The sequence below is a fragment of the Amblyomma maculatum genome, chromosome 6 (genome assembly GCF_055883805.1).
Source record: "Amblyomma maculatum isolate TAMU_Amacu chromosome 6, ASM5588380v1, whole genome shotgun sequence".
Lineage (NCBI taxonomy): Eukaryota > Metazoa > Arthropoda > Arachnida > Ixodida > Ixodidae > Amblyomma > Amblyomma maculatum.
In genome coordinates, this window is record NC_139349.1 from 56,097,092 (window position 1) to 56,122,663 (window position 25,572).

At 43.4% G+C, this 25,572-nt stretch overlaps 1 protein-coding gene across 1 annotated transcript; it reads left to right on the forward strand.

Moving 5' to 3' along the window:
• Positions 1–5,404: 5,404 nt before the first annotated feature.
• On the forward strand, positions 5,405–24,689 carry LOC146185800 (ATP-binding cassette sub-family G member 1-like). Its single transcript, XM_084605583.1, has 11 exons — positions 5,405–5,522; positions 7,021–7,207; positions 10,707–10,852; positions 11,307–11,430; positions 11,944–12,058; positions 14,464–14,600; positions 17,793–17,894; positions 18,511–18,679; positions 22,173–22,273; positions 23,122–23,271; positions 24,339–24,689. Exons 1-11 carry the CDS (start codon positions 5,428–5,430, stop codon positions 24,687–24,689), a joined length of 1,677 nt encoding a protein of 558 aa, XP_084461709.1. The 5' UTR covers positions 5,405–5,427.
• Positions 24,690–25,572: the final 883 nt, after the last annotated feature.

Sequence of the window (25,572 nt, forward strand, 5' to 3'; positions counted from 1 at the left end):
GAGATGTTCATGTGGGGGATCAATTCCTTGCCTCATTAATACGGCCGCAAGCGCAAAGTTGGTTTGGTTTGGTAAAACTTTATTTCCCACAGTAGGGGTCCTGGAGGACACTCGGCTAGGCGCCAGGTGTAGAGGGCAGCTCCCACGTTGGTGCACTGCTTTGTAAGCAAGCGTAATGGTTGATTTGTAGAAAGCGATTTTGTGGCGACATATATTATGAAGGCGCGTTTATGCGAGAAAGGAGGCGGGGAGCAAGACAAGGCATCGTTCACTTCGAAACAGTTTTAATTGCGCTAGCGCGTGATTACGAATACGATTCGAAAGAATAGGACGAGAAAATTAGCGACTCAGATATGATAACGCTCATCGAAAGATATCTAACACTATAACTAATCTAAGTATAAATGGCGCAAATGAAGCGAGAACTGAATGGGAGCGATGGCAACCAACAACGACGCATTTGTCTTAGAAAGTTGATAATGCAATGTAAAGGCAAAAATGAAGGTGTAAGGTATAATGAAACGATTTACTCGAAGGAGTGCATAGTGATGTAAATATCTTCGAAACGTTTATGCAATTCGGAGATGTTTTTACTGTACGCACAAGCTGTTGGGGAGAAACACTGATATAAGCATTAAGCAACACGAGGACATGTTAGTCTGCCTACACAGGCAGGGGCAGGATCAAATCAATAGGTGAAAACTCTCCTCGTATCTTGATACGTCATACAGCTCCTTGGGAAACAGTTCCAAGTTTTACAGGCAGTGCATTCCAGAGCGCACCCGAAGATGACCTCGCTTTCGCCTTCTTTTTTTTATCGGTAAAGACGTCAATTGCCTCGAAGCATGGCCTTCGCAGAAGCAACGGTGCTGGAAAGAGCAAAACGGAATGATACAGAGTGGTGGTGGCAGCCTCGGCTCGGCAGTGGAGGTCGTCATTAACAAACAACACTGCTGATGATATACAAGAGGGGAGGCAGGTGTCAGGGAGGAGAAGGGCAGTGTTTCGGTGTGCAGGATGCTGTCTTTGTGCTCAAAAGGCACTATTCTTTGCTAACATCTCCTCCTGGCCAGCTATATCTGCCTTCGTTTGTTGTGCGCGAGTAGGAACAGACGTGAGGTTATAGCAATTAAAAGCGATCCCATCGCTGCCTGTGCCGAACACACGGTCGTCGCATCGTATCTAGAGCTGTGCGCCACTGTTTCTTCGGGCCATGGTGACGCAGCAGCCTTAATAGCAATTTTGTGGCAGCTTATTCTTTCCCTCTCTGTTTTTCACTTAGTTTTACAGAGCCTTTCTCTTCCTGCATGGGCCTTCACTTGAAGGAGTACGAGCTCAACTAGAGTGAAATATCTAAAAGTTGGCATCTGGAATCAGACTTTGTTTTCACTAAATGCCTAAGGAGGGAGATGCGCAAAGGAGTGAGTGTGCAGAAACTTTAACGCTTATGCCACAGTATGTAGGCACATCTTTAATGCCTTTCAAATAAGACATTATCTTCTGCGTGATAATGCGACTTAACTTATAGAAGAGATAATTGTGACGCAATTCGCAAGGAGCTGCTGCATACTGCAACTCTGGACATTTTAGTACTGTATATGTGAGTACTCTAAGCTGTTTAGAGGTTCTACAGGGGAGCAACATCGAGCGCCGCTAGTAAATATCTGCGATCCTAAGCACTCTGAAGTAACGTGTGGTTCCTGTGTGGGTACTTTTCGGTTGCTTGAATTATTGAGGCATAAAGAGGTTGACAATGGGTAATAGATTAACTTTAATGAAATGAAAGCACCCAAATTTTGTGTGCTATTAATGGCCTTTTTTATTCTTTAAACCAAACGCCATTATGCTATGCGACGTAATGACACGTATACCGGCATTAGGATCATACTCACAACATGATCGAGGGGCATACCGGCGCACTTTGGAGCATGCCGGCATAGTGTTTTAGTACTGTATTTACACTCTGTTTCCTGATGCTCTGCAGCAGCAACAGAACTACCAGGTTACATCGAAAGCACCTGCAACGGCCGCCAGAACGGGTGCAGAAAGTTCGAGGCCATCAACCTCAGCTGGAGAAACCTCACTTACAAAGTCAAGAGCGGCAGAGGTGCGTGCCTGCTACTGCCTGTTTTGACAAGCTATTCCTTCTTATCATGCTGACCGGAGATCATTCGCACGAATTATGAGCGGCCTATATGAAGAACAGTGGCAGCTAGTGACCTGCTTAAACCTTCAGAATTTATTTCTTTTTAGTTTGTAAGATCTGAGCTTGAGTAGGACAGATAGCATGCATGCTCTAATGTTTGCATGTGGTGTGCACATGTGAGCTGTGGTAATAAAGGTTTTTGCATTTGCAGTAGAACAGGCGTGATATTTGTGATGGAGACACATCTACACAGTTGATGGCTTTCAGATGTTTTACAGTGCCACATGCCAGAAAAGAAAAGGTATTGCCACTTGAGGTGAGAATCCTGTTCAGGGAGGCAGCAAACTCAGAGAGACCTTTTTCAAATAAATAATAGTAAATTAAACTGATGCGCTGACGAAGCATTTTTAAAATCTTATTCCGTTTGTCGCTCGCATTAAAACGGGCTATGAGACAAATACCACCTCAGGAAACTGCACAGGTGCACAGAAAATGATTCGGAGTGCTGAAGAGGTGGCCACTCGCCGACGGAAGGCACCAGTAGCCTTCAAAGCAGTGTAGCGCCGGCGAAAAATAACGGCCACGATCTGTGCATGCGCCGCCTCACAAAAACAGCCTCGTTGCTAACAACTGGGAGACGCTACAGTCCATGCAGGTGTTGTTCGGAGAAGTGATGGCTAGTGGAAACCGAATAACTGGCGTGGCGCATCGTCAAGAACAAGTCATATCGTTTGGCACGTGCGGTTTCCGGCGAGTCGTATAAAAGCCATGCGTCAGTTTATTCTTTACGGGTTCCTTAACCTGCCTTTATATAGCCCCAGTAACTCCTTTTCGTGTACTTCTTTCCCAATTAGTTTGAGAATTTTCTTCCTTCCCGCGAATGCAAAGATTAGACCATAACGGCGTTTATTACCGTCAGTGGGGGTAACGAAGCGGCTATGAAAACAGTTCGCTCGCAAAAATAAACGAGACATCCCATTTTTCACCGCCATGTTCTTGCACATGATGCTCTAAGAGTTCGGTTCAATATTAACCTTATATTTTTAAGGACACGTATACACCAATGTTGTCCATTATATGAGTGTTGTTCAGTAAATTTTACTTGCCGCTTCATTTCGACTTGTTATAGCTAATTAATTGTAGAAAGTGGGAGAAAAAATAATCACGTGCTGAGGGTGGGATCCTACCTAGAGCATGTGGTTGTTTGCTCTTCCACTTTCTGGCCAATTATTTCCATGATTGTACTTCCCTTCAATCCACCAACAACAACAAGAACAAATTCCCCTGTGCTGGCTGTTGGCTCTTTTCTTGTGTAACTGAACATGATCAACATATTAATGTCTGTGACCATTGGTCAAACCGGCTTCCAGAAAACAAATGTAACTTCAGGACGAATGAAAAGTATCATGTGCACAAACATGGCGATGCAAAATCTGCGGCTTCATTTGCTTGTACGAACTGCTTCATCGCCATTGTATTATCTTCCGCTAACGAACATGTATTTCACTAAATAATGTTTTGCAAAAAAAAAATAAATAAATAAATAACTCTTTCGAATGAGTAGCAAAAGAAGTAAATGAAAAGGCTATTTTTTTTTTTTTTTCACGCCGTGGAGGTCGCACAGAGTAAAATAGAACATTGCTTTCTCACTCCACTACTTCTGTTAAAAGGCGCCTAACGATGACTTGTTCTGAACAGAGCGTAGCATGTTTAACGCAAACTACGCTGATCCCCGAATCTCTGTACAACGTCTAGAGGTTCCCTGGTGTTTGCCAGCTGGTAGCAGAGCATCGCTGCTCTTAGTTCACTAGGGAGCGAGGTGCCATCGTTAGGAATGCCGGGCTTGAGCAGACCACGGCTGCACTCTGTCACCGGCGTGCTCCGCCGAAACGCGGCCGCCTGCCCAGCGCTCCGATTTATTCTGTGGTAGCTGCAGTACATGCCATCGCATCTGACATTTGGTAACGTTCACCAAGAACCGATGTGGAGGTCACGCTGCGTGACCAAAATTGGCCTTAACTCCTTGCTGCAACGATGGCTTTTGAGTGCTCTAGTCCCTGGTCTTCGCGTTATGGTAGTAGTAATAGTAATAGCAGTAGTGTGCAACAGGACAGTGGTCGCCATGGTAACCATCAAGTGGGTTGATGCCATTGGAAGTGAGGGAGTGTTACCGTGCAGTGAGGAAGGTTTGGCGAGTTCGGATGATTTTTCACTCGGATGATACTATAGTTTAGTGGAGGAGGATGAAAAACATTCTTGAAATTTGTATGGGGATAGTTCGGCTGAGTTAACCTGTGTTTCATGCCTTTATGGGAATAGCGGTAGGAGTAGTAGTAGTAGAAGCAGTAGTAACAGTGGCGCCGGGACATTCAGAAAGAGTTTTCATGCGTATACATGTTGCTCTCGTATTTTTTGTTGCTATATATTGTGAAATGGGAGCACTCCCAAAGTAATGCTGAATCTCGCCTTGCACAGGACAGTAGTAATCGTCCTGCGATTTGTTTATTACAAGAGTCTTGTGTGCGAATTTGGTCTCGAAGTTATCGTTAAAACAAGTGCCTTTACACGTCCTGTTTTTTGGTGTTTTGGGCAAATGCCCAGCAAACGTGCCCTTAATGAGACCAGTTATGCCGCATGAATTGCACCTCTGCACAATGCGCCAGGCAAACAACAGAACCTCGATATTGAAAACAATGCCTTATTAGCGATGACTGTACACATAGTTCGGATTCAGTAATTTATTCATGCCTTGAAAGCCCAAATACTTTGATTTCGGGCTCATCGTACTAATTCTGAAATAAAGGCGAGCCCACATATTTCCACGGGGTACTGATTCTGTACTTTAGCATTCAGACCCTAAAAAATGAGCAGAAAAACTAAGGACATTCTGCAGCGCAACCTCGTCCTATACACCTGCTCGTAGCTTTTCAGGCAACCATGTCAATGAGGGCTCAAGAAGGAACCTTGTGAAGCCGGTATAATTATTTTAGCAATACTTTAAGGTGTTTGGTAAGTTGCAATTGAAAGTTTAATTGAAATTCGCCTGTCACAATACGTCTCCACGTGGCAAAAGAGCGGCGTCAATAACAAATCAGATGAGCGAGTTGCAAAGCTTCAAGTGATTTTATATTGCCGCCCCTTTGTAGCGTTATTTCTGGTGAACGCCGCTGGTTAAAATGCCAGGATAGAAAAACGCATCAACATGTTTCACTGCTGGGACTTTTCGCGCACTATATGTATTTTCGCTTTGTTTCGCAGCCACCAAGAACATTGTGCACAACATGAGCGGCGAAGCTCATTCTGGGACTCTGACGGCTGTTATGGGCCCTTCGGGAGCCGGAAAGACAACGCTGCTTAATCTTCTTGCAGGGTTCTAGTGAGTTAGAAAATTGTGTTTTTGTTTCAACAATTTGTTTGAGCTTTACTTTCTCTTCTGAGGTTTGACAATCGGCTGTAGCCAACTGCTGAAAACTAACCTGAACTAGGCCACGTGTTTTATGCTCGCCTTTCAACCACAGAAAATAGTCATTTTCTAGGAACACCACATGGGGGAGGGGGGGGGGGGGGGGACGCTGCCGGTAGACCAACGCAGCAAAATAAAAAGACGCACAAGATTGTATTTTCTTTCTGGCTAGGTTGCCGATGCGAAGACACTCACATCATATGAAGCTCTCCAAGGCATTGAACTTATCTGATGACGAGGGCGTGGTGGTTCATGCTACTAAATATTGTACTAAATATTGTGATTGTATGTGCGATTGAGCCTAGCGACGTTGATTAGGCCAGTTATAACTGTATGGCTCTTCGTTGAAGGTCGAAAGTTTTCGTTCGTCTCGTCAAGGTTTGATTTTTATGCTTTTGACGACTATTCTCTTGTGTCCGTTGTGTTATATATAGCCAAATTGCAAAACTTAATGCTCTTATACTGGTAACTTCGAGTATAGCTTCTCTTGCACATAATTTGCTTAGTATGTGTGCAGTGCAAATCAACTGTTAGCACACTTACCCTGAAAACTATCTCCATGACAAAAAGAGTTCTGAAGGATGAATAGTTCTCCAAATAAGGAACAAATGAATAGCTTGATAGTAGGTTTGCGCTGTTTTCTTAAGCGCACGCTAATGTAGCAATGTGCGTGCCTAAAAAAGACGACGAGAAGAGGTTTTAAGTCAACAAGTTAGGCTATTGGGTAAGCATTCATTGCCAACAAGTGCTAAAAGATGACTACGAAAAAAAAAAGACGACCACGCAAACTGATGTTTCTGTGCTGTGTTGCCATCTTCTTCGTCGTTGTTCTGTGGCCGTTAGCAGTGCGTGAGCAGAGAAGCCTGGGAGACGAAGGAAGAAATAGGCAAGGGAAGTTAATTTTCAGGCCACATTGTGGTGTATGTTTGCTTTGTGCTTGACAGGGAAGAGATCAGCGGTCTGTTCACAGAAAGGTTTTCAGATGGCACCGAATAAATTAGAACATACTTGTAATGCTTGTTGTAAGGTATGGTGCATCAAATTCTAGTTCTCGCCCACTGAAAACAAAAACAAAAACAAACTGAAAGGCGATGAACTATATCTTTGCGCATGCGTAGAACACAAGATCACTCGCTGGCGAATATCAAGTGGCCTTCATTGCCTCTATGCCTCGCTGGTTTCCCCAGCAGAGCCTCCTTAAACCTTAATAGATGGCGCTCTGTTTGCAAAAGGTTTGAATAGTGCCATATGGTCAGTTCCATGCCCGAATCAGTGGTTTGGTGCCATGTGATCAGTTCCATGCCCAGAGCAGTGGCTTGTGTAGTTTATTCTTTAAAGCCCTTTTTATTGTGTGATGCCATGATTGATAAAGGGCTTGCAGTGCTGAGCTTAGGCCTTTTTCCTTTCATAGCGACAAAGGCTACAAGGGTGAGGTGCAGATCAACGGCTTCGTGCGCGACCAGGCGTTGTTCAACAAGCAGAGCTGCTACGTCATGCAGGAAGACCAGCTGCTACCAGTGCTCACAGTGCACGAAGCCATATCAATGAGCGTAGAATTACGCATGCCTAGCATCGATGCCGAAGACAAATTGAAGAAAGTAAGCCTGAGTAGAGACAGTGTTGACGTTTTGGTGCTTATATTTGGCCGTTCGACATGATTATGTGAACAAACTTTCAGTGGTTATTATGCATTTGAACAAGGTTGAGCTAATAGTTCGGTTTTAGCGAAATCCAAAACTTTTAAGACAGTTGGAGTGGTAACTTAATTTCGGAGCGTGAGCATATTATTTAGCCTTTAGTACATTGTGCTTTGTATGGTTTCAAAAGAATGCAATTAAGCCATTAGGATCTAATTCATATTGTTCGCGTCAAATTGTTTTGAGCCAGCCAGCGCGCAAATAGCAACAAGGATAATCTCATTAGAAAACCATGAATGTCTTCCGGCTCGGTTGCCATAGACACAAGTGCAGTATTGATAACGAAATGTACGCCTGCAGTCTTCGTTGCGTCCCTTAATTCGTGACCATCACTAGGCCACAATGAGATTGCTTCTTCATGGTGTCCTTGTAAGGTACCTTTGCACTGCCATGCACTGCTTCTTCGTTATAATTTTTTTCGCTAACGTTCACTGTGTTCAGTTGGTTCTTGCAACTGCTTCTCTATATTCGCATTCGCGCTCCGAACGATGCGGGGCGTGGCCAACGTCATAATGTAGTGCCCACTTATTGTCTAGCGGCTTCCATCGGCTGTGTGAATCTACGAGCATAAAATCGGCACCGATTGACTAAATATAACTTTTCTTTCCTTTTGGTGAGAGTTCATGTTAATTAATACCGATTTTCACACGCCATCTTTGTCAACTTGCTCGATAAGGATTTAGATGTTTTTCACTGCGCACAGACCACACCATCTGGACTTCGCAGAACTTGTGGAAAAATATGCGTGGGGGTGGGGTGGTGAGGAGAACGCTTAATTTTCACCTCACGGGCATTGCATGACAAAGTTAATGCTCTCGTTTGCTTGCTACCTTTGCAGATCCTTCTCCATTGCATGCATTGCGCTAATCATGTCAGTAACAATTAAGTTCGTACATTTGTTATCCTACACATACTCATTATCATGCAGTCGTAAGCTTCCAGTTTATGTGAAAGACCGCCAAAAATAGGTATAACGCTCCACTTTATTTTTAGTGTTTCACTCAGAATCTAAGGTTCTTGGAGGGCTGCACTCCGATCGCAACCTCCCATCTCACAGGTGAAGCCAGAGTTGGCAACGCTTGCAAACTCGGCCATGGCATGCGGTCAGATGACGTCACATAATCAGACGGCCTTTTAGAGCGCGTTCATTTCGCCTGTCGACTACACCCTGCCGGAGGCATGCCCATGAGTTTTCGCTCAGAACGCTGGCGCCGATAACGCTGACAACGCCGAAGTCGAATTTTCTGAAGAACAGGGCATTCAAGAATATCGCGTTAAAAAGCTTTCCCGCGCGTCCAGGACAGAGCGCTTGTCTTGAAAGCGCAAATAATTACACCGTTTGTTGCTGCTAGGAGTAACGCATCTTCGCTACACCCGGAGTATGGCCATTCAAGTCAAACTAGGGCTCCTAAGTGATCATTATTCACTTTGCTGCCTTTCAAACAGGGCTTTATGTGGTAGTATTGTTAATTGATGTATATTACGAAATTAACAACACGCATGACGATGCGGTTAGTCCGCAATACTGTACTACGTCTATCACTATGGTAGCTCAATTGCGGTGGCGTTTAATTGCAGATTTTAAGTTCACCGGTTCAATCCTGAACACGGCAACCTTGCTTCGATGGCGGCAAAGTACAAAAACGGCCCTCCACTGTGCGATGTCAGCGCATATAGTGATCAATTCTAAGTGGTCGAAATTAACCTGCAGCCCTTCGCTATGACGTCTCTCATAGCATCCCTGTCGCTTCAGGATGTTAAACATTAAATATCAATTAATACCAGTACTAAATCATATTCTTACCATGTATGCACTTTCTCAAGCCATTGGGCGCGTCTCACAGAAAGTGAGCACTAGGCCCTACTGAATCAACACAGAAGAATCATGTATTTTGCCATACTTACAACTCGGGATTTTATCGCCAATTGGTACATTAAATCTACAATGACAGCAGAAAAGAGCCATGTGCGAAAGTTGCGATCAATACATCGCATGGGCATTTTATATCTTTCAAGATTCCTAGAACTCTGCATAACATTTGAACTTCATTATAAGAATCTTCATTACGGCAGTTCCGTCGCAAAGCTGAAGCGTGCGGATTACAAGGAGCACTGGACCTCAGGCGCCATCAGTGTTCTCGATTATGGAGTTGTCCTCTGTGGAGGCCACGACGCCTGTAACTTTATCAGAACTAAGAAACGAAACGTTCTAATGTATCACAGAAAAACGTAAACTGAGTCGAATTGTAACAGCCATAGGGGACGTCTTAAAGAGTCATAAAAGACATCACACTAGACCCCTGATATGTTACGCATAACACCACCAGAAAATAGCGGAACCAGCCACAGGTGAGGCGTAGATCACGATGAGGAGAGCTCACGGCGGTGCCAATTTCCAGTAAAGGCGAAATGGAAAGCGTGACATGACTATACATCATCAGCCACGTGGTAACTTGTGCTGAGTACAAAGGAGCTTGCCGATATTTGAGTAATGCGTGAGTGTAGGAGAAGGTCTCGCGACCAGCTACAAATGGAAAGAAGATAAGCGTGGAGGAAGAGAGAGACGGCAGCATAAACCATGGCTACAAGGCATACTGTACACACAAGAGCTTGGCAAATGCTTAATTAGTGGCATGCATCCGGTGGAGCATGTGCATACGAGTGAAGAATTCACATGCAAGCGCCATCTTAGCGTGGCCGAACGATGATACGCGAGCGCCATAGATGCGGATGGCTGTGAAGAATATGGATGCACACTGTTGGCACGCAGGTGCCAGTTATACGATCTTAAGTAAATTAGGCGTAATCACAGAATTGGAAAGATGGGAAATTAGCTCCTGTTACAGGCGGTATAGCTGCGCTCTTTACCATGCCAAGATTGCTAACACTTTGATGTCATACAGGTTCAGATACACAGAAAATTAAGCGGTACACACTATTCCTAACGAACGTTTTTTACAGGCTGCCGAAGTGATATTTCCTGCTGTAGAATATGGTGGCTGGTAGGGAATTTAGGCGGCGTTATTTTGGAGAAAATATTTCTTCACCTCCGAAAGAAAGATTTATTGCACATGGGACGTAACAGCCAGCTTAGTTATTTATGTCCGCACCTGTCTGCCAATGCAATAGCGGTCTTAGTGCGTTACATACTAGTGCAGAAAAGAATCTTAACTTTTTACGTATCTCTGCCCATGTCTCGCTTGAAAAAAGTACCATTAGCTGCTTCTCACATAGCAGCGCGTGTCTGCATGCCTTGAACATTGTTGCATTGACTTAGAAGCCTTCTTGTCTGTTAAAAGATACGATAGATTTTGAGCTGGTTCGTAGCAACATTGTGTCGGGCTAGTTATGAGCCTTTATAAGCATAAATGTTTATTTTCTGCCTCCCCTGCTATGGTAGGTAGAGCAGTCGATTGAAGAATGGGGTCTACAAGACTGCCGCAACACGAGAACCGTCAACCTGTCCGGTGGCCAGCGGAAACGACTGGCCATAGCCCAGGAGCTCGTCAACAACCCTCCTGTGCTATTCCTCGACGAGCCCACCAGGTAGGCGGTCAGAAAACCTGCAGCTTAGGTTCTTAGCAGGAATAAACACTCACTATATCTTGGCAGAATATAGCTGAACTTTTTACTGTGCCGCACATGTTTAGGAAACTGTTATTGTTTTAAACCTCGCAACCGGAACACTGCTGTCACCCAGAAGGGCATGCTTGAAAAGGTTCTTAAATTGGGAAAATAGTACTAACAACGTCAGTAATAGTATACAGTTTTTGACTCGAAATATGTTATCGGCAGACAGACAAGTTCTTTAATGACTTATTTATTTGTATGTGCGCTGTGCCAATGTGACAATATACCTTCGGTTGTTATTGGCCCCAATTTGGCTTACTTAAAAAAAGCCTTCAGTGCTACAAGTGGGGAAAGTCAGAGGCCATGAAGCCCCGCTAGAATGCGTCTTTTCCAAAAGTACAGGTCACACTATAAGCCACGTTTTGCGCAGCGGGCTGGACAACGTGACCAGCCTGATGTGTGTACAGATCTTGAAGCGGATGGCCTCCGTGGGGCACACGGTCGTCTGCTCCATACATGCCCCAAGCGCAAAGATATTCTCCTACTTTGATATGGTGAGATGCGTACTGCCTGCTTTCTGTTTTTGCGGCCAAGCTTCATTTTCCTGTGGAATTATCCCAGATGCGCACCAATTATTTCTATACCCTCAGCGTTTTTAGTGTTTTGAAGGCTTTCCCTTCCAGAGCCAAAGCATGAGCTTATCACACGGAATGCCTATATGATGTTTATCAGTAAAACGATCTCCGGTTGCTGACAGATGACTATGCAGAGTATCGCTAATCGCAGCATGGTGCTGAAAATATCGATGAATACTTTCCTGCCCCTACTTGTTATCTGCGTTTCTTCACAGCTGTGAATGACTTCGATAAAACTAAAATATTTTCAATGCCAACTTTAAACTGCATTGAAAAAAATTATGGGCCACGCTACACTAAGGAGAAGTCTTGAGATATTTTACTTGGACAGTTTCTTTTGAGGCTAAAACGGGTGCATCTCTTGGCAGCAGACTAGATATTATGGTATGGCTGATTCTTGCAGCAATCCTGAATGCGCCCTGTTTTGCGCAGTTGTACATGGTTGCTGACGGGCGTTGCATATACAACGGCAGAGTGGATGACCTCCTGGGATTCTTGGCTAGAAATGGCCTTCATTGTCCCCAATTCCATAACCCCGCCGATTACAGTAAGTTGCACAGATTAAGAAGGAGAAAATAAATTTCCGTAGCCTTCTTGTTTGTTTACTGGTATCTCTCTGTCTGACTGGCTACTATTTTTACAACAACGTTACGAGAAAGATTGACGGTATTGAGACATTCGCAAACAAAAGTATATGTCCAGGTGAAAATAGTCTAACGTTTTTATCCGCTGAAGCGCCATTAAGTGTGCATACATCGATGGGAATATAAATGAAATAAAATGTATAAAGTATTACTGAGCCAAAATTGCCCTCTTTTTTTATTTAGAATGAACTTATTCAGCATATTGTGCCTTTTAAACCAATTGAGCAGAATGTACCCCTCCTGGTTTTTTTATTCGGAGCAGAATAGGAACCCGCACGAGTAAAAAAACCGCAAAACAGGGCATGGATTTCCAACAGGCTTTTCAGGCACTACCACCGCTTATAAAGTATCGCAACCAATTGCAAACTGAAAATCGCAAGAAAGACAACAGATCTTGCGCATGGTCGCCATGAAACTTGTTCCACTAAAAGCTGTTTTCATTTTGGCATTTATTTTGAAAAAGCCTTCTTATTGTGACACTGCTACGGACGTGGCGTTTGTATATTCATCTGTCTCAGTAATATTCACAGGTAAGTCAGCGCCTCTTCGTACATCCGTGTACCTGCGCTGCTCTTTATGCTGCGACAATTCGACCTAGCTTCCTATTTAATCCTATAAATTAAATGCTTTGCAAGTTTGGCTTCCACATATGAAATAATAAGTGTACTTACTTAGCTTGGTAAAGCCTTCTTCAGCTTCTTTTTGTTTAATTTATTTTGAAGGTAGGAATTCTCGCTGGGTATCTATCTAGCTTTACACATAAAGGAGGAAGATAACATTAAAAGGCGTTTTTTCTACATACTCTTTAGCAGTGTTTCAAAAACTAGACAGTTTTTATAATGATATTATACAGGTCAGTTCAATACAGGCGCGGGATGCTGCGCTGTTGAGTTTGCATTCCGTAGTATGGCATGGCAATATAATTAATATAAACAGCGCGAACACGAAGACAAGGGACAAGAAACGAGAAAGCCACAGTACATGCGCTGACTCACAACTAAGCCTAAGCCGTTTACTCCAAAGCCCAGAAAAACAAACATGAAGGAAACGAAACAGTCACGTGAAACAACCCCTGGGTTCACCTGCTGTATAAAAAATTACTTTAAAAAATCACTTAAAAAAGACTCCTCTTTGCTTGAAAGAGCAAGAGACGTCTTGCTGACACACTTATTGTCCGTTGAAATTAAATACGATTCCACTATCTCTCTCGCTATCTTCTCTTTGTGGCGATATAAAATCTTAACACTGTCAAACTTAGGAGTGCACTTCTTCTGCTCCTTCTTCATTATTTCACATGACTGGCAATGGGATACCAGAAACGCTTTGTCCTTTCCAATTTCCTAGTTGTTACAGTGTTCCTGTAGTCTCTTATTAATACACCGTCCGGTTTGTCCTATATAACTGGCTCCACAAGAGAGTGGAAGCCTAACACAACACCTGTCTTGCATCCAACATATGGGTTTCTATGTTTCACCCCACATTCTTGCTTCTTCGCTTCTCTTTCCCTTCGAACAGCCGGGAAGATCCTCTTCATATTGAATGTGGGGTGAAACATAGAAACCCATATGTTGGATGCAAGACAGGTGTTGTGTATAGGCTTCCACTCTCTTGTGGAGCCAGTTATATAGGACGAACCGGATGATGTATTAATAAGAGACTACAGGAACACTGTAACAACTTGGAAATTGGAAAGGACAAAGCGTTTCTGGTATCCCATTGCCAGTCATGTGAAATAATGAAGAAGGAGCAGAAGAAGTGCACTCCTAAGTTTGACAGTGTTAAGATTTTATATCGCCACAAAGAGAAGATAACGAGAGAGATAGTGGAATCGTATTTTATTTCAACGGACAATAAGTGTGTCAGCAAGACGTCTCTTGCTCTTTCAAGCAAAGAGGTGTCTTTTTTAAGTGATTTTTTAAAGTAATTTTTTTATGCAGCAGGTGAACCCAGGGGTTGTTTCACGTGACTGTTTTGTTTTCTTCATGTTTGTTTTTCTGGGCCTTGGAGTAAACGGCTTAGGCTTAGTTGTGAGTCAGCGCATGTACTGTGGCTTTCTTGTTTCTTGTCCCTTGTCTTCGTGTTCGCGCTGTTTATATTAATAATGAATAAGTACCAACTCGCCCAACAAAGTATCTTGGTATGGCAATATAAGCCTTCTATTATTTGTTGTTCTATATACTAGTTCGAATGTAATAAAATAGTATAGGTACTAATATTATTTAGTGAAAAAAGAAAAACAAATACCGAGAAAGTGCGTTTGGTTTCAACATTATCTAATTATCTGATTGTGACGTTTTGCTTCCTGTAGTTTGCGAAGTGGCATCAGGGGACTATGGTGACTGCTGTGATAAGCTCAGCCGTGAATTCGAAGTACCTGAATCGCGAATCAATGCCTTCGTCCAGGAGTCACGGACGAAATACGGCGGAATGATCATGAGCAACGAGGTATGCAATCCGTGCGACGCTTTTCAATCAATCAATCAATCAATCAATCAATCAATCAATCAATCAATCAATCAATCAATCAATCAATCAATCAATCAATCAATCAATCAATCAGTTTATTTCCAGTTTTCTTTACAAAAAACTGAGGGCGGCAAGATAAAAGCAGTCATTACGACCGCTTGACAAGCCTCGCCACCCCTACAAAGAGGCAGTTTTGTAGCGACTGAAAGGGCGAGATCGATATACACTCGTTGTTACACACGGAAGAAATAGAAGGTAAAAGACGCATACACTCAAAATTATCTGGGTACATCTGACGCATACACTCAAAATTATCAGGGTACATCGGACGTTCAGGAATAAAAAGACAGAAAAAGAAAAAGAAAGGGAAAAGAAACATAGTGGCTACATAACATTACAATTCAATACATGTTTGCAGAAGCACAGTACAATCAATTTATTCAAGGAATGTGTTCCGAATAGCTGCGGAAGGCATACTCTGCAAATGGTCATAAAACGGTGTGTTTAAGTACTTGTGGGATATATATTGTAGTGTAGAAAGACCGTAATTTGTTCGGCATCGCGGTAAAAAGTAGGTAGGGCTTTTTCGTGTCGTATACGGCGCTTGGTGTAGTGTAAGTACCACCATGTTAGAAAAGAATGTGTTGTTATTGGCCGTTGTTTTTTTATAGAAGGATGCAAACCTGTAGTCAAACCTTTTGTTGATCGGTATTATTTTGTATTGCAGGTAGATCGGACTTGTATGTGCGGCATATGGCACGTTGGCAATTACACGAAGTGCTCTTTTCTGCAGAATTAGGATATTCTGGATGTTACAAGCTGTAGTTTTTCCCCAAACAAGGAAGAAATACGATACATATAGGAATAAAAGAACGCGTAGTAAAGGTGCAGCTTTGTCTTGACAGGAAGAATATACTTATTCCGTGCAATAATCTCGACATATTTAGAGAGAGCTGTGCCATTTTGCTCACATGGGCATCCCAGGACATAGTGGCTGAAAACACGACACCAAGGGAGGTTCTGTGATGCTCCACTCCTGGAGTTGGTTGAGGTTAGTTAGGGTATACAATGGTCTGCACTCGGGAGGAGATTTTCTTTCTCTGAAGAACTACAGCAAGGAGAGCTCAAGTGCTCGAATATTTTTCTGCTGCGATTCTTATATTGCGTAAGAATATTCTATGTGCGAATATTTTGTTTCATAATTTTATAATTTTTTTCATGCCTCTTTAGAGTGCGCATCTGTCCTTTATAGGCGTACTCTTATACATTAGTTTTTCATTATGTCTTTCTTTAATGTTGGAAGGAATAGTCAGCGGTGCTGTAATGTGCGCAAACATATTTTGAAAACTTATAAAAATACAAGTCGAACAAAGCGCGTTATCTGACATATGTCATGGTTTATGTTGGATAATGTTGTAGTACTGGTGTATTAAAGATGGTGGCTTTCAGAAATAACTGTTCACTAATCAAATGCACCTCGCTCGGTCACATTGGTCAGTGTCATACGTGAGCGCTTTGATTCCTTGAACTTCAGTGACGAGGCCAGAGAATCCAAGGAAGACATATTTTGTGATGGCTAAGGTGCTTTAAAAACAACTTTTTCATGTGTTGCAGACCTAAAAAAGGGAGCGGTTCAAAAAATTTTACCGATATATTTGTTTTTCCTCACTTCTTTCTGCAGCTACCATGGGAAATAGGTTTGGTTCAGTTTATGGTGTTTAATGTTCCAAAGCGATTCAGGGTATGAGAGACGCCTTAGTGGAAGGCTTGGAAAATTTCGTGCACATGGTGTTGCACCGACATCGCACAGCCCACGGGCGCTTTTCTTTTCACCACTATTGAAAAGCGGCCACCACGGCTGCGATTCGATGTCGCATCCTTGGGCACAGCAGTCGAGCGCGCTAACCACTGCGCCGCCGCGGCGGGGCTGCAATACAAAACTGTCCTTACAAGTATTTCTTCTAAAAGTATAAAAGGTGCCATTTGACAACATTTGCGGTATCTTATTTATTAGTCATGAATACAAAACTTGTCTGCATATTTACGTGATTCTTCTGTCGTATGAGTAATGTTCTTACATGATGAATGTTCTAACATGGGAGTTAAGTGTGCTTGCTGTGTTTTTTAGCGTTTGTATATTGAATACTCCATGATTATACAATGCCTTGTTTTATTACAGTTGCCACATTGTCCACAACTACTCGAACCTTGCTTATTTAAATGCTATGGTGCCTATTTCCTACAACTGCCAATGTTTTTAACTAGGCTAGTTAGTTGCTAGATTTGTGTGTCCTGCCCTCTTCCCTTCTATGTGTGTCTTATTTTTGCGCTAGCCACCATTTCTGTTTCCAACAACACTCGCAAATGCAAGGCCATAAAAGTATCGAAATAAACAAATAAATAAATGAATTGCATGATTCTGTCTGCATGCACTACGTGAGCATTGTGGCACATCCAGTAAATTCTTGGGCTCTCATAAAAAACTATTTGAAAGTCAGGGAAATGTGGTTTTACCAACCTCCTTCGAGTAATGTAGAGAACTGGGCCCGCTTGCACAAAACAATCTTAAGACTGTCTTAGCTAAGTCCAGACTTAACTGGAGTCTAAAGAATAGGCCACTAGCATGGCGGCTTAAGACTGGAGTAAAGACTGGGCTTCAGTCCTGACTTGAATAAGTCGCTTTTATGATTACGACTCTAGTGCTGTCTTGGTTAAGACACAAGGACGCCAAGTGTCTAAGTAGAGAAATTAGGGAAATACAGGGATGCGCTGACACTGTCCCTGATTTAAGACGTACACATTCCGTCAATTTTGCGTTGTGTAAAATCCGTGCCATTGCTTTTTGCGGCATAAGATTGTGTTACGAGGAAAAATGCCCCAAGTGGTTGCTGAGGCCGTTCTGGGAAGCCACTCTGGTGAACATAAACCCGAAGCGTTCGACGTTCGGAACACGAGCCGTCTTAAATAAGCTTGGTCTTTCTAAAGACACCATTTAAGTCTGGACTTAGCTCGGACTTTATCGTGCAAGCCGGCCCTGGTTAAATATGAGATACAGAGAACACCAAAAAAGTGTTTTGCTGCGCCGTTTGCCTTTCCTTCTTTGCTTATACACCCGCCTTACAGATTGCAGTGCATTTTATGATGCACATTTTCTGATTTATCCCCTCACAGCTGAAAGCAGAAGTCAGCCGGATTTACACCTTCGAAGTCAATCAGTTCCATCAGTTCCAAGTTCTCCTTAAGAGGTGCTGGCTCACAGTTTTCCGCAACCAGGTTTGATGCTTTCAACAAACTTGCGTGATTTATAATTTGATACACGTCCATGAGCAGTATTCAGGAGACATGGTTCAGCTGATGAAGTGCCTAGGCTTATTGGTACGGAAGAAAAAGAAACAACCTGTAATTTTTGTAACCGAACTAACGAAGCGATCTCCATTGGCCGATAAGTAATCAGACATTAAATTGATGGGCCCGAAGCTGGGGCCTAGAGAGATGTATCATATTATTTAGGTTCTGAATTCTTTGCAATTGAATATTCCGACAGGCTCCTTATGGCCTACATTCTATAGTTGTAAATTGTGTAAAACAGCGCCTCTTTTGGTGTCTGAGTTAGAGAAGAGAGAAGCCCGAAAGTTACTGAGAGAACGGAACGATGCGGGCGAGTTAGAGAAAAACTTTATTTACAAAAAAAATGTTCCTCCCTACTAATGGGCATGGACCTCAGTCCATGGTCCTAGTGTGCCCAGAATTGACCGAAGAAAATGTTTAGGGCAGTTACTTCTTGAGAACATAAAAATGGGATGTATTTGCGGGCTGCATCAATACAGTGACACGGTAGTGCAAGTTGAACAGCTCCAATGCTAAGCACATGTGCCGGATAATTGTGCAGGTGGCAACGTCCCTTCGGGTGCTGGCTTACATTGGATTCGGCCTACTGATGCTGATGCTCTTTTACGACGTCGGCAGAAAGGCCAGCATGGTGACTTACAACGTCACGATGTTCTTTTCGCTGTGCTGCGTCTGCATCTTCCAGACCATCTTGCCGTCAGTCCTTATCTGTGAGTACTAAGACTTGGATGGTGAAAAATTTTGCATGTAATAATTTAAGCTGCCATCAAATAATTTCTCTTCATAACGCGATTTAGTGACCAGATACGAGCTTCTTTTATGCGCAAACATCACTCACTTAACAGTTTTTCCGACGTCACAATATACAGCAGGCATATCTTTGGGCAACGGAAAGCAATTCGAATTTCTTTAATTCCCGAAAAGCGAGGTCGGTTAGCAATTACGACAAGATGGGCGCCTGAAGAGGTCAAGAAGCAGCACATGACTTCGGAGTTTTATTCGGGACCAGTTTGAGAACATTGTGCTTTCTTGCAATATCAGGACCATAGATGAATAGAGACGGCCGTTGATGTGCTCGGGCGTACCTGCCAGACCAGAATAAGCACTCGTTTCAGCCCGGGATAGAAATGATCGCTGTCTCAAAAAGACAGAAGCTCATAACTACATTAACATGTAAAAGCTATGCCGTGTAAAGTAGCATGCACTGAACAGATAGTTTTGTCGACGGATTGGTGTAAAGAAGATGTCATAAGCTTTAGAGCTAATTGCTCAGAAATATAATTGTGCATTGGCTATCAGCAATCTGAGAAGCAATCGCATGTGTACTGAAAAAGGCCTTCGAATTTATATGTTTTGATTAAGCACGCATGCCTATACATTTTGGATAAACCGTGTAAAAGTGTTTAAATGCACTTTTTCAACATATTACATATCTGCATCATAGCAATCAATATATCCACAGATTCTTCCTTTGGCAGGTTTGCAGTTGCTTCCTATTTACTTTCAAGGACGCATTCTATTGGTTTTTTACAGCAGTCTCAATTACTTGTTCGGAGAGCTGGAAAATTTTAGCAAATATTTTCTAGACATCGGAGACTGAAACCGTTCCCATGAACATGTGCATAATAGTTTCTTAGAATATCTCACTGTTGGCGTATACACAAATGGTGTCTCAGAAAGCTGGGCTTGTGCAGATTCCGTCGTCTTGTATTTGAAATGCTCACGACTTTGGTGTAAGGGCAGCTATAGCCAGGAGGTTCCGACTGACTCAAATATGGTACGAGACGTCAAAGCGGCAATTATTAAACAAACGTAGCCTCATATCCTGACGTCTAAACAACTCAACCATTAGATGTCTCCTGTGAGCTTTAGCATCACACGCCTAGGTCTAAAAATCTTTCTGTTCAAGACAGGTAACGAGTTGGTTGGGTCTTTTGAAACGAAATCACTGACACCAAGCAGACAAAAAGACACTAAGTATATATTGCCAGTATCAAAACAATTTTTTTTCAAGAAATTCAAAATTGTTTTTATTACTCAACCTTATGCCAACATGAAGAAATCTCTCGCAGAAGTGATTATGCGCGAACATACTCTGCTAGGTGTAATAGCTTTTTTTTTTCAACTGCCTTGACTGCAAGCGAACCAATAAAGCTACCAGACACGGCTTGTGTGCTCCCAGTACGAAATGTTTCTGCATATTAAATCGAGCGAAGGCACTGGACAGGGGTGGTTACAAACACGTTAGAGGGCTCCCAAATGACATCCACAAGAAGCGAAGCAAGCGTATACTAATATGTAGATCCTAGCTTTTCGTACAGGCTGCTATGAGACAGTACTGCTTCCAAGCCATTTGGCATTCAATAAAAGTTGTTGCTGGGCTAGTTGGTGAAACATTCTTAGAATAAAAAGGTTGCGCAAATTGCCCTTCCTCTGTCCTCGTCCTTTTGCGCTACCTTTTTATTCTAAGCATTTGGCATTCGCATGCTTAACTCGAGAGCCATGACTGTTGTCTTTACACCCGTACTTGGCCATGCCATTTCTTAACGATATTTTGCTACTGAGTTTTAATCACCCAATGTAACTGAAGTACTTTTGAAAGCTCTTTTCAGAAGCTAGATATGAAACAAAATTAAGGTCAAAATATAAAAAATTCTCATTTCACCTTACGAACATGCCTGCGTAGCCTTGGAATAGCCTGCCGAATTTGGTACCTAGGAGAATCGGTAGGTTGAGTCTTATATCACCTTCCCACTTCAAATGAGGAACCCGAGTTGCAGCTCCTACCAACTTTGGGATACCATTTGATCTAGTTAAGTTACACAGTCCATCCAAGAATAAGTGCTTGGCCATTGAACCTGCCAACTACTACCTGTCAAAGGCATGGCGTTCATTTTTCGAGCATAACGACGACGACTTCAACGTCGACAGCTCTACATTTTCTGCAATGCAGGTATTTTAACGCCACCTCGCTAAAAAGAATACATTTTCTACGGGTTAATAATGCGAGGCGCGCCATTTATGAACTTGCAAGAAACTACAACACTTCAGCCCAATGCCACAGACACGTTAAACGAACCCGCTCGCTCACCACCCTGGCGCAGACTGACGTTACCGGACAAGCTCGGTTCCTTTTGTATCGCTAAACCACGTGACTGATGACGTAAAGTAGATGCATGACTTGGGGTGACATCTAGTTTTTGGCATTGATACATGTCCACCTTGATGGGTGGTGCCCACTAAAGTGACCCTACATTTGCAGGCATACACTGTGCTGTACGACATGGTTTGGCTGTTGGTGGGCTGTCGCTGTTAGGTCCGCCAATGGCAACCGTAAGGTCACGCAATACGCAATATTATCGGTTGGGTTTGACGTTGTGAAATAGCGCTTTCGCTTTAAAATGCCTTTCGCAGGACTGTTATTGCGTCGGAGCGTTTCGACGAGAAGGAGTGCTGTGCATAAAACGCAATCCAACTGACCTGCTTTTTAATAGAAAATTGCCCCTTGCGTGCTGTTTCTTTGCCATATGTTATCGCTGAATGACATCGCGATGCTCTGTCGGCGGTTGGGCGTTGTAAACAGTTTTTGCTCCGACAGCAGAATGTATCATGGGGTTATTTGGGAAATATGCCAAACTTAAAATGCTGACGGCACAATGTAGCGTTTTGAAAAGGAAAAATGGAGAACCACATATTTAGTGAGCTCCCGCTACTCGTGGAACTGGGCTTCTAGCGGCATCTCCCGCTAGACCCGAGAGTTCGCTGACGTGGCCCGCAGCACCGAAGTCTGGTTCAGCTAATTCTCTTTTTCTTATTGCATGTCTCTCGTGACACAAGCAAGAAGAGATAAGAAAGAAGGTGCAGTAATTAAAACTTTTAGTTATTCCGGGTAGCTGGGTTAACGCTTTAAGAGGCGCGCTGCCTTCAAATTTCCTATTCGCTGTCTTAAGAAACACTTCCGCCAAGAACGCGTAGACATTTAGAAGATCCAACCTAGACGAAATTTAAAGACAATATATAATTTTTTCACTCAGATTTTTTTGTTTCAAGGTTTTACTAGGACGTTTCAAGTTTTGTAAGTTGCTAGAGATCTGGGCGTTTTCCTATTTTCTATCTTCTTGCTTTTTTGTTTGGATGAGAAATAGCGCTTAAGGTGGATATTTTTTTTTGTTTCTCTTGAAACATTCTGTTTCCCGCTTGCAGTTCCTCTTGACATCTTGGTTTTAGCCAGGGAGCAGAGAAACTGCTGGTACAGCCTCAAAGTTTACTACCTTGCGAGCTACGTCGCCGAGATTCCTTTCCTGGTGAGTGAGTGTCGAAGTGAAAATGACTTATGGCCCTTGGGCAGGTAGCAGATACCGGGGATGGCAAACATCTTTTCCTTCCTTTTTGATATCTAATAATAAATAACCACATACTACTACTACTTGGGTTATCAAGCAGTGCTCTTTGGATGCAGATAAAGGCTGGGAAACTACTGAAAGTAAGGAAAAAGAATTTTCTAGTGGTTGAGCCTATAGCAACGCCGTCTGAGAGATGCTTTTAAGGCATGAAGGACTAATGCGAAGGTGAGCCCATGCAATTGATGCTGAGGGCTTTATTATTTCAACATGGCGAACGCTTGTGAACTTCACAAGAATGCTAAATTGGGCGAGTTGGTGCATTCGCATTTTAGGAAACGTAGCGCAAAGAAGACAAGGACAAAAAAAGAAGGAAACACACACGAGCGCTTGTGTGTTTCCTTCTTTTTCGTCCTTGTCTTCTTTGCGCTACGTTTCCTAAAATGCTTGTGAACTTGTTTGTTACCCACAGAGCGTACTCGGTGTGGAGACTGAACTTCCAATTATGCTGTGTCGCTAAAGAAGCGACGGCCCATAACATTCCTCTCACTCGATTCATCACCTACCCTTCAAGGGAGGCCTGCAAGGCGGCGCTGCTCAGCTGCTAAGTCATACAGTCCCAACGGGCCTTGGTCGCCCGGGTGGGAGACGCCATTAAGGCCCCAGAATATGAGTTCCACCTAGATTTGTGAGCTCTTGGACCGGTAGGTCCGGCGCCCAAGCCCCTCCTATTACAAGTAGCTAGTAAATGTTTATCAACACCACCATTCTATTATTGAAATGATGTGACAATGAAAAACACTTCCACGCAGGTGTTCCCGCTCGGGATTCTCATCGCGATTATCTACTATCCTACGGGGCAACCCATGGAGCTATGGCGAGCAGCCTGCTTCATGCTGTTCTGCGTCCAAATCTGCTCCGTGTCGCACTCCATCGCACTCATAGTTTCTGCTGTTACCAAGATCCAGGCAAGTCACCCTGCTCACTGAGCAAAATGAGTGCAACTAAATGTGCTGCAGGCACGTTACATCCAGATAGAAATGCAGGATTTGTATTGGTGTTTGGGGTTTAACGTCCCACAGTTGCTCAGGCTCTATTGGAGGGCTCCGGATAATTTCTACCACTTGGGCTTCTTGAAACCTGTACTAAAATAACATGGTACGCGAGCGCTTTTCGTTTCGTCTCCACCAAAACGCTTCCTCCGCTGCCAGGGTCAAATTTAGGTCCGCTATAGCTCACTAGTCATTGCAGGCACTCTAGCGGCTAAGAAATTGTGGTGAGGGGGAAATGAATATGAGCCCACTTAACACACTGCAGGCGAAAGCTGCTTACCTCTTGAATATACTGCAATACATTGATTCGATAGTTGTTTTATTTCCAGTATATATTTGTTTTATATACCTGTGCTATTTCTGTAGTTGCCGAGAAATGCGCCTAAATGTAAAGATGACTAAATACGAGTATTTGTTCCATTTTCTTCATTTTAGTTCTTTAATTTTTTAAGTGAGGCTTGAGGCTCGTCGTTTTATAATTTATGTTTGTTTTCTTTTGCACAACCTTACCGACTAGGCTCATCTGCGGGCCGTGTGCAACGAAATTTGTGACCATAGTGCATGTGGTGACAACGAAACCTATAGTTGCATTTGCATATTTATAATTGTGCCGCATAGTTTTCTCGAAATGAACGGCACCGGTCGTCATAGTTTTTCGTAGCTTTAAAGCAATTATGTAGCTCAAAAAATAGCTTTAAGTTTTCAAGGTGGTGCAATAGTTAATCCACGGTAAAAATAACCTTAGAACCGTTGGACATAAACTAGAGTTACCCTTGCGGTGACTTTCCAGCAGTCTTCAGTATCGCTTTCAAGGTTTTCTGCACTTATCTTAGAAATAGAAATTCTCTTAGCTGAACAGCTTTTATGATTTCGCACAATTTCTTCCTTAATGGCTTTCGTTTATATATGTAGTGCTGCACTAAACATCGAAAACTTTCTTTTTTGTAATACACTCCTCTATTTATTCTGCCCCTGACGCACAGACGGCGCTGTTCGTCGCCCTGCCAGTGGTGGCACCGGCCTTCTTCTTCTGCGGCTTCTTCGTGCCAGCACGCTTTCTAAGCCCGTACGTGCGGTGGCTGACGGACGTCTCGTACCTGTACTACGCATACAACGGGCTCCTGTTGTCGGTCTACGGTTACGGCCGCGCTCCACTCACTTGCGACGAGTTCATCTGCATCTATGAGGACCCTGCACATTTCCTCGACGTAGCTGGTGCTGCGGACAAGAAGATCCAAGTGATGATTGTCGTTCTTCTAGGATACGAGCTGCTGTGCAGGCTGACTGCTTTTGTACTGCTCAAGGTCAGACTGTCACGGAAGGCGTGAAGCAACGGTGACTTGCATCGACTAACCGCTACGGATGCATGTTTGTGTATGTGCGCGCGCGCGCGTGTGTGTGTGTGTGTGTGTGTGTGTGTGTGTGTGTGTGTGTGTGTGTGTGTGTGTGTGTGTGTGTGTGTGTGTGTGTGTGTGTGTGTGTGTGTGTGTGTGTGTGTGTGTGTGTGTGTGTGTGTGTGTGTGTGTGTGTGTGTGTGTGTGTGTGTGTGTGTGTGTGTGTGTGTGTGTGTGTGTGTGTGTGTGTGTGTGTGTGTGTGTGTGTGTGTGTGTGTGTGTGTGTGTGTGTGTGTGTGTGTGTGTGTGTGTGTGTGTGTGTGTGTGTGTGTGTGTGTGTGTGTGTGTGTGTGTGTGTGTGTGTGTGTGTGTGTGTGTGTGTGTGTGTGTGTGTGTGTGTGTGTGTGTGTGTGTGTGTGTGTGTGTGTGTGTGTGTGTGTGTGTGTGTGTGTGTGTGTGTGTGTGTGTGTGTGTGTGTGTGTGTGTGTGTGTGTGTGTGTGTGTGTGTGTGTGTGTGTGTGTGTGTGTGTGTGTGTGTGTGTGTGTGTGTGTGTGTGTGTGTGTGTGTGTGTGTGTGTGTGTGTGTGTGTGTGTGTGTGTGTGTGTGTGTGTGTGTGTGTGTGTGTGTGTGTGTGTGTGTGTGTGTGTGTGTGTGTGTGTGTGTGTGTGTGTGTGTGTGTGTGTGTGTGTGTGTGTGTGTGTGTGTGTGTGTGTGTGTGTGTGTGTGTGTGTGTGTGTGTGTGTGTGTGTGTGTGTGTGTGTGTGTGTGTGTGTGTGTGTGTGTGTGTGTGTGTGTGTGTGTGTGTGTGTGTGTGTGTGTGTGTGTGTGTGTGTGTGTGTGTGTGTGTGTGTGTGTGTGTGTGTGTGTGTGTGTGTG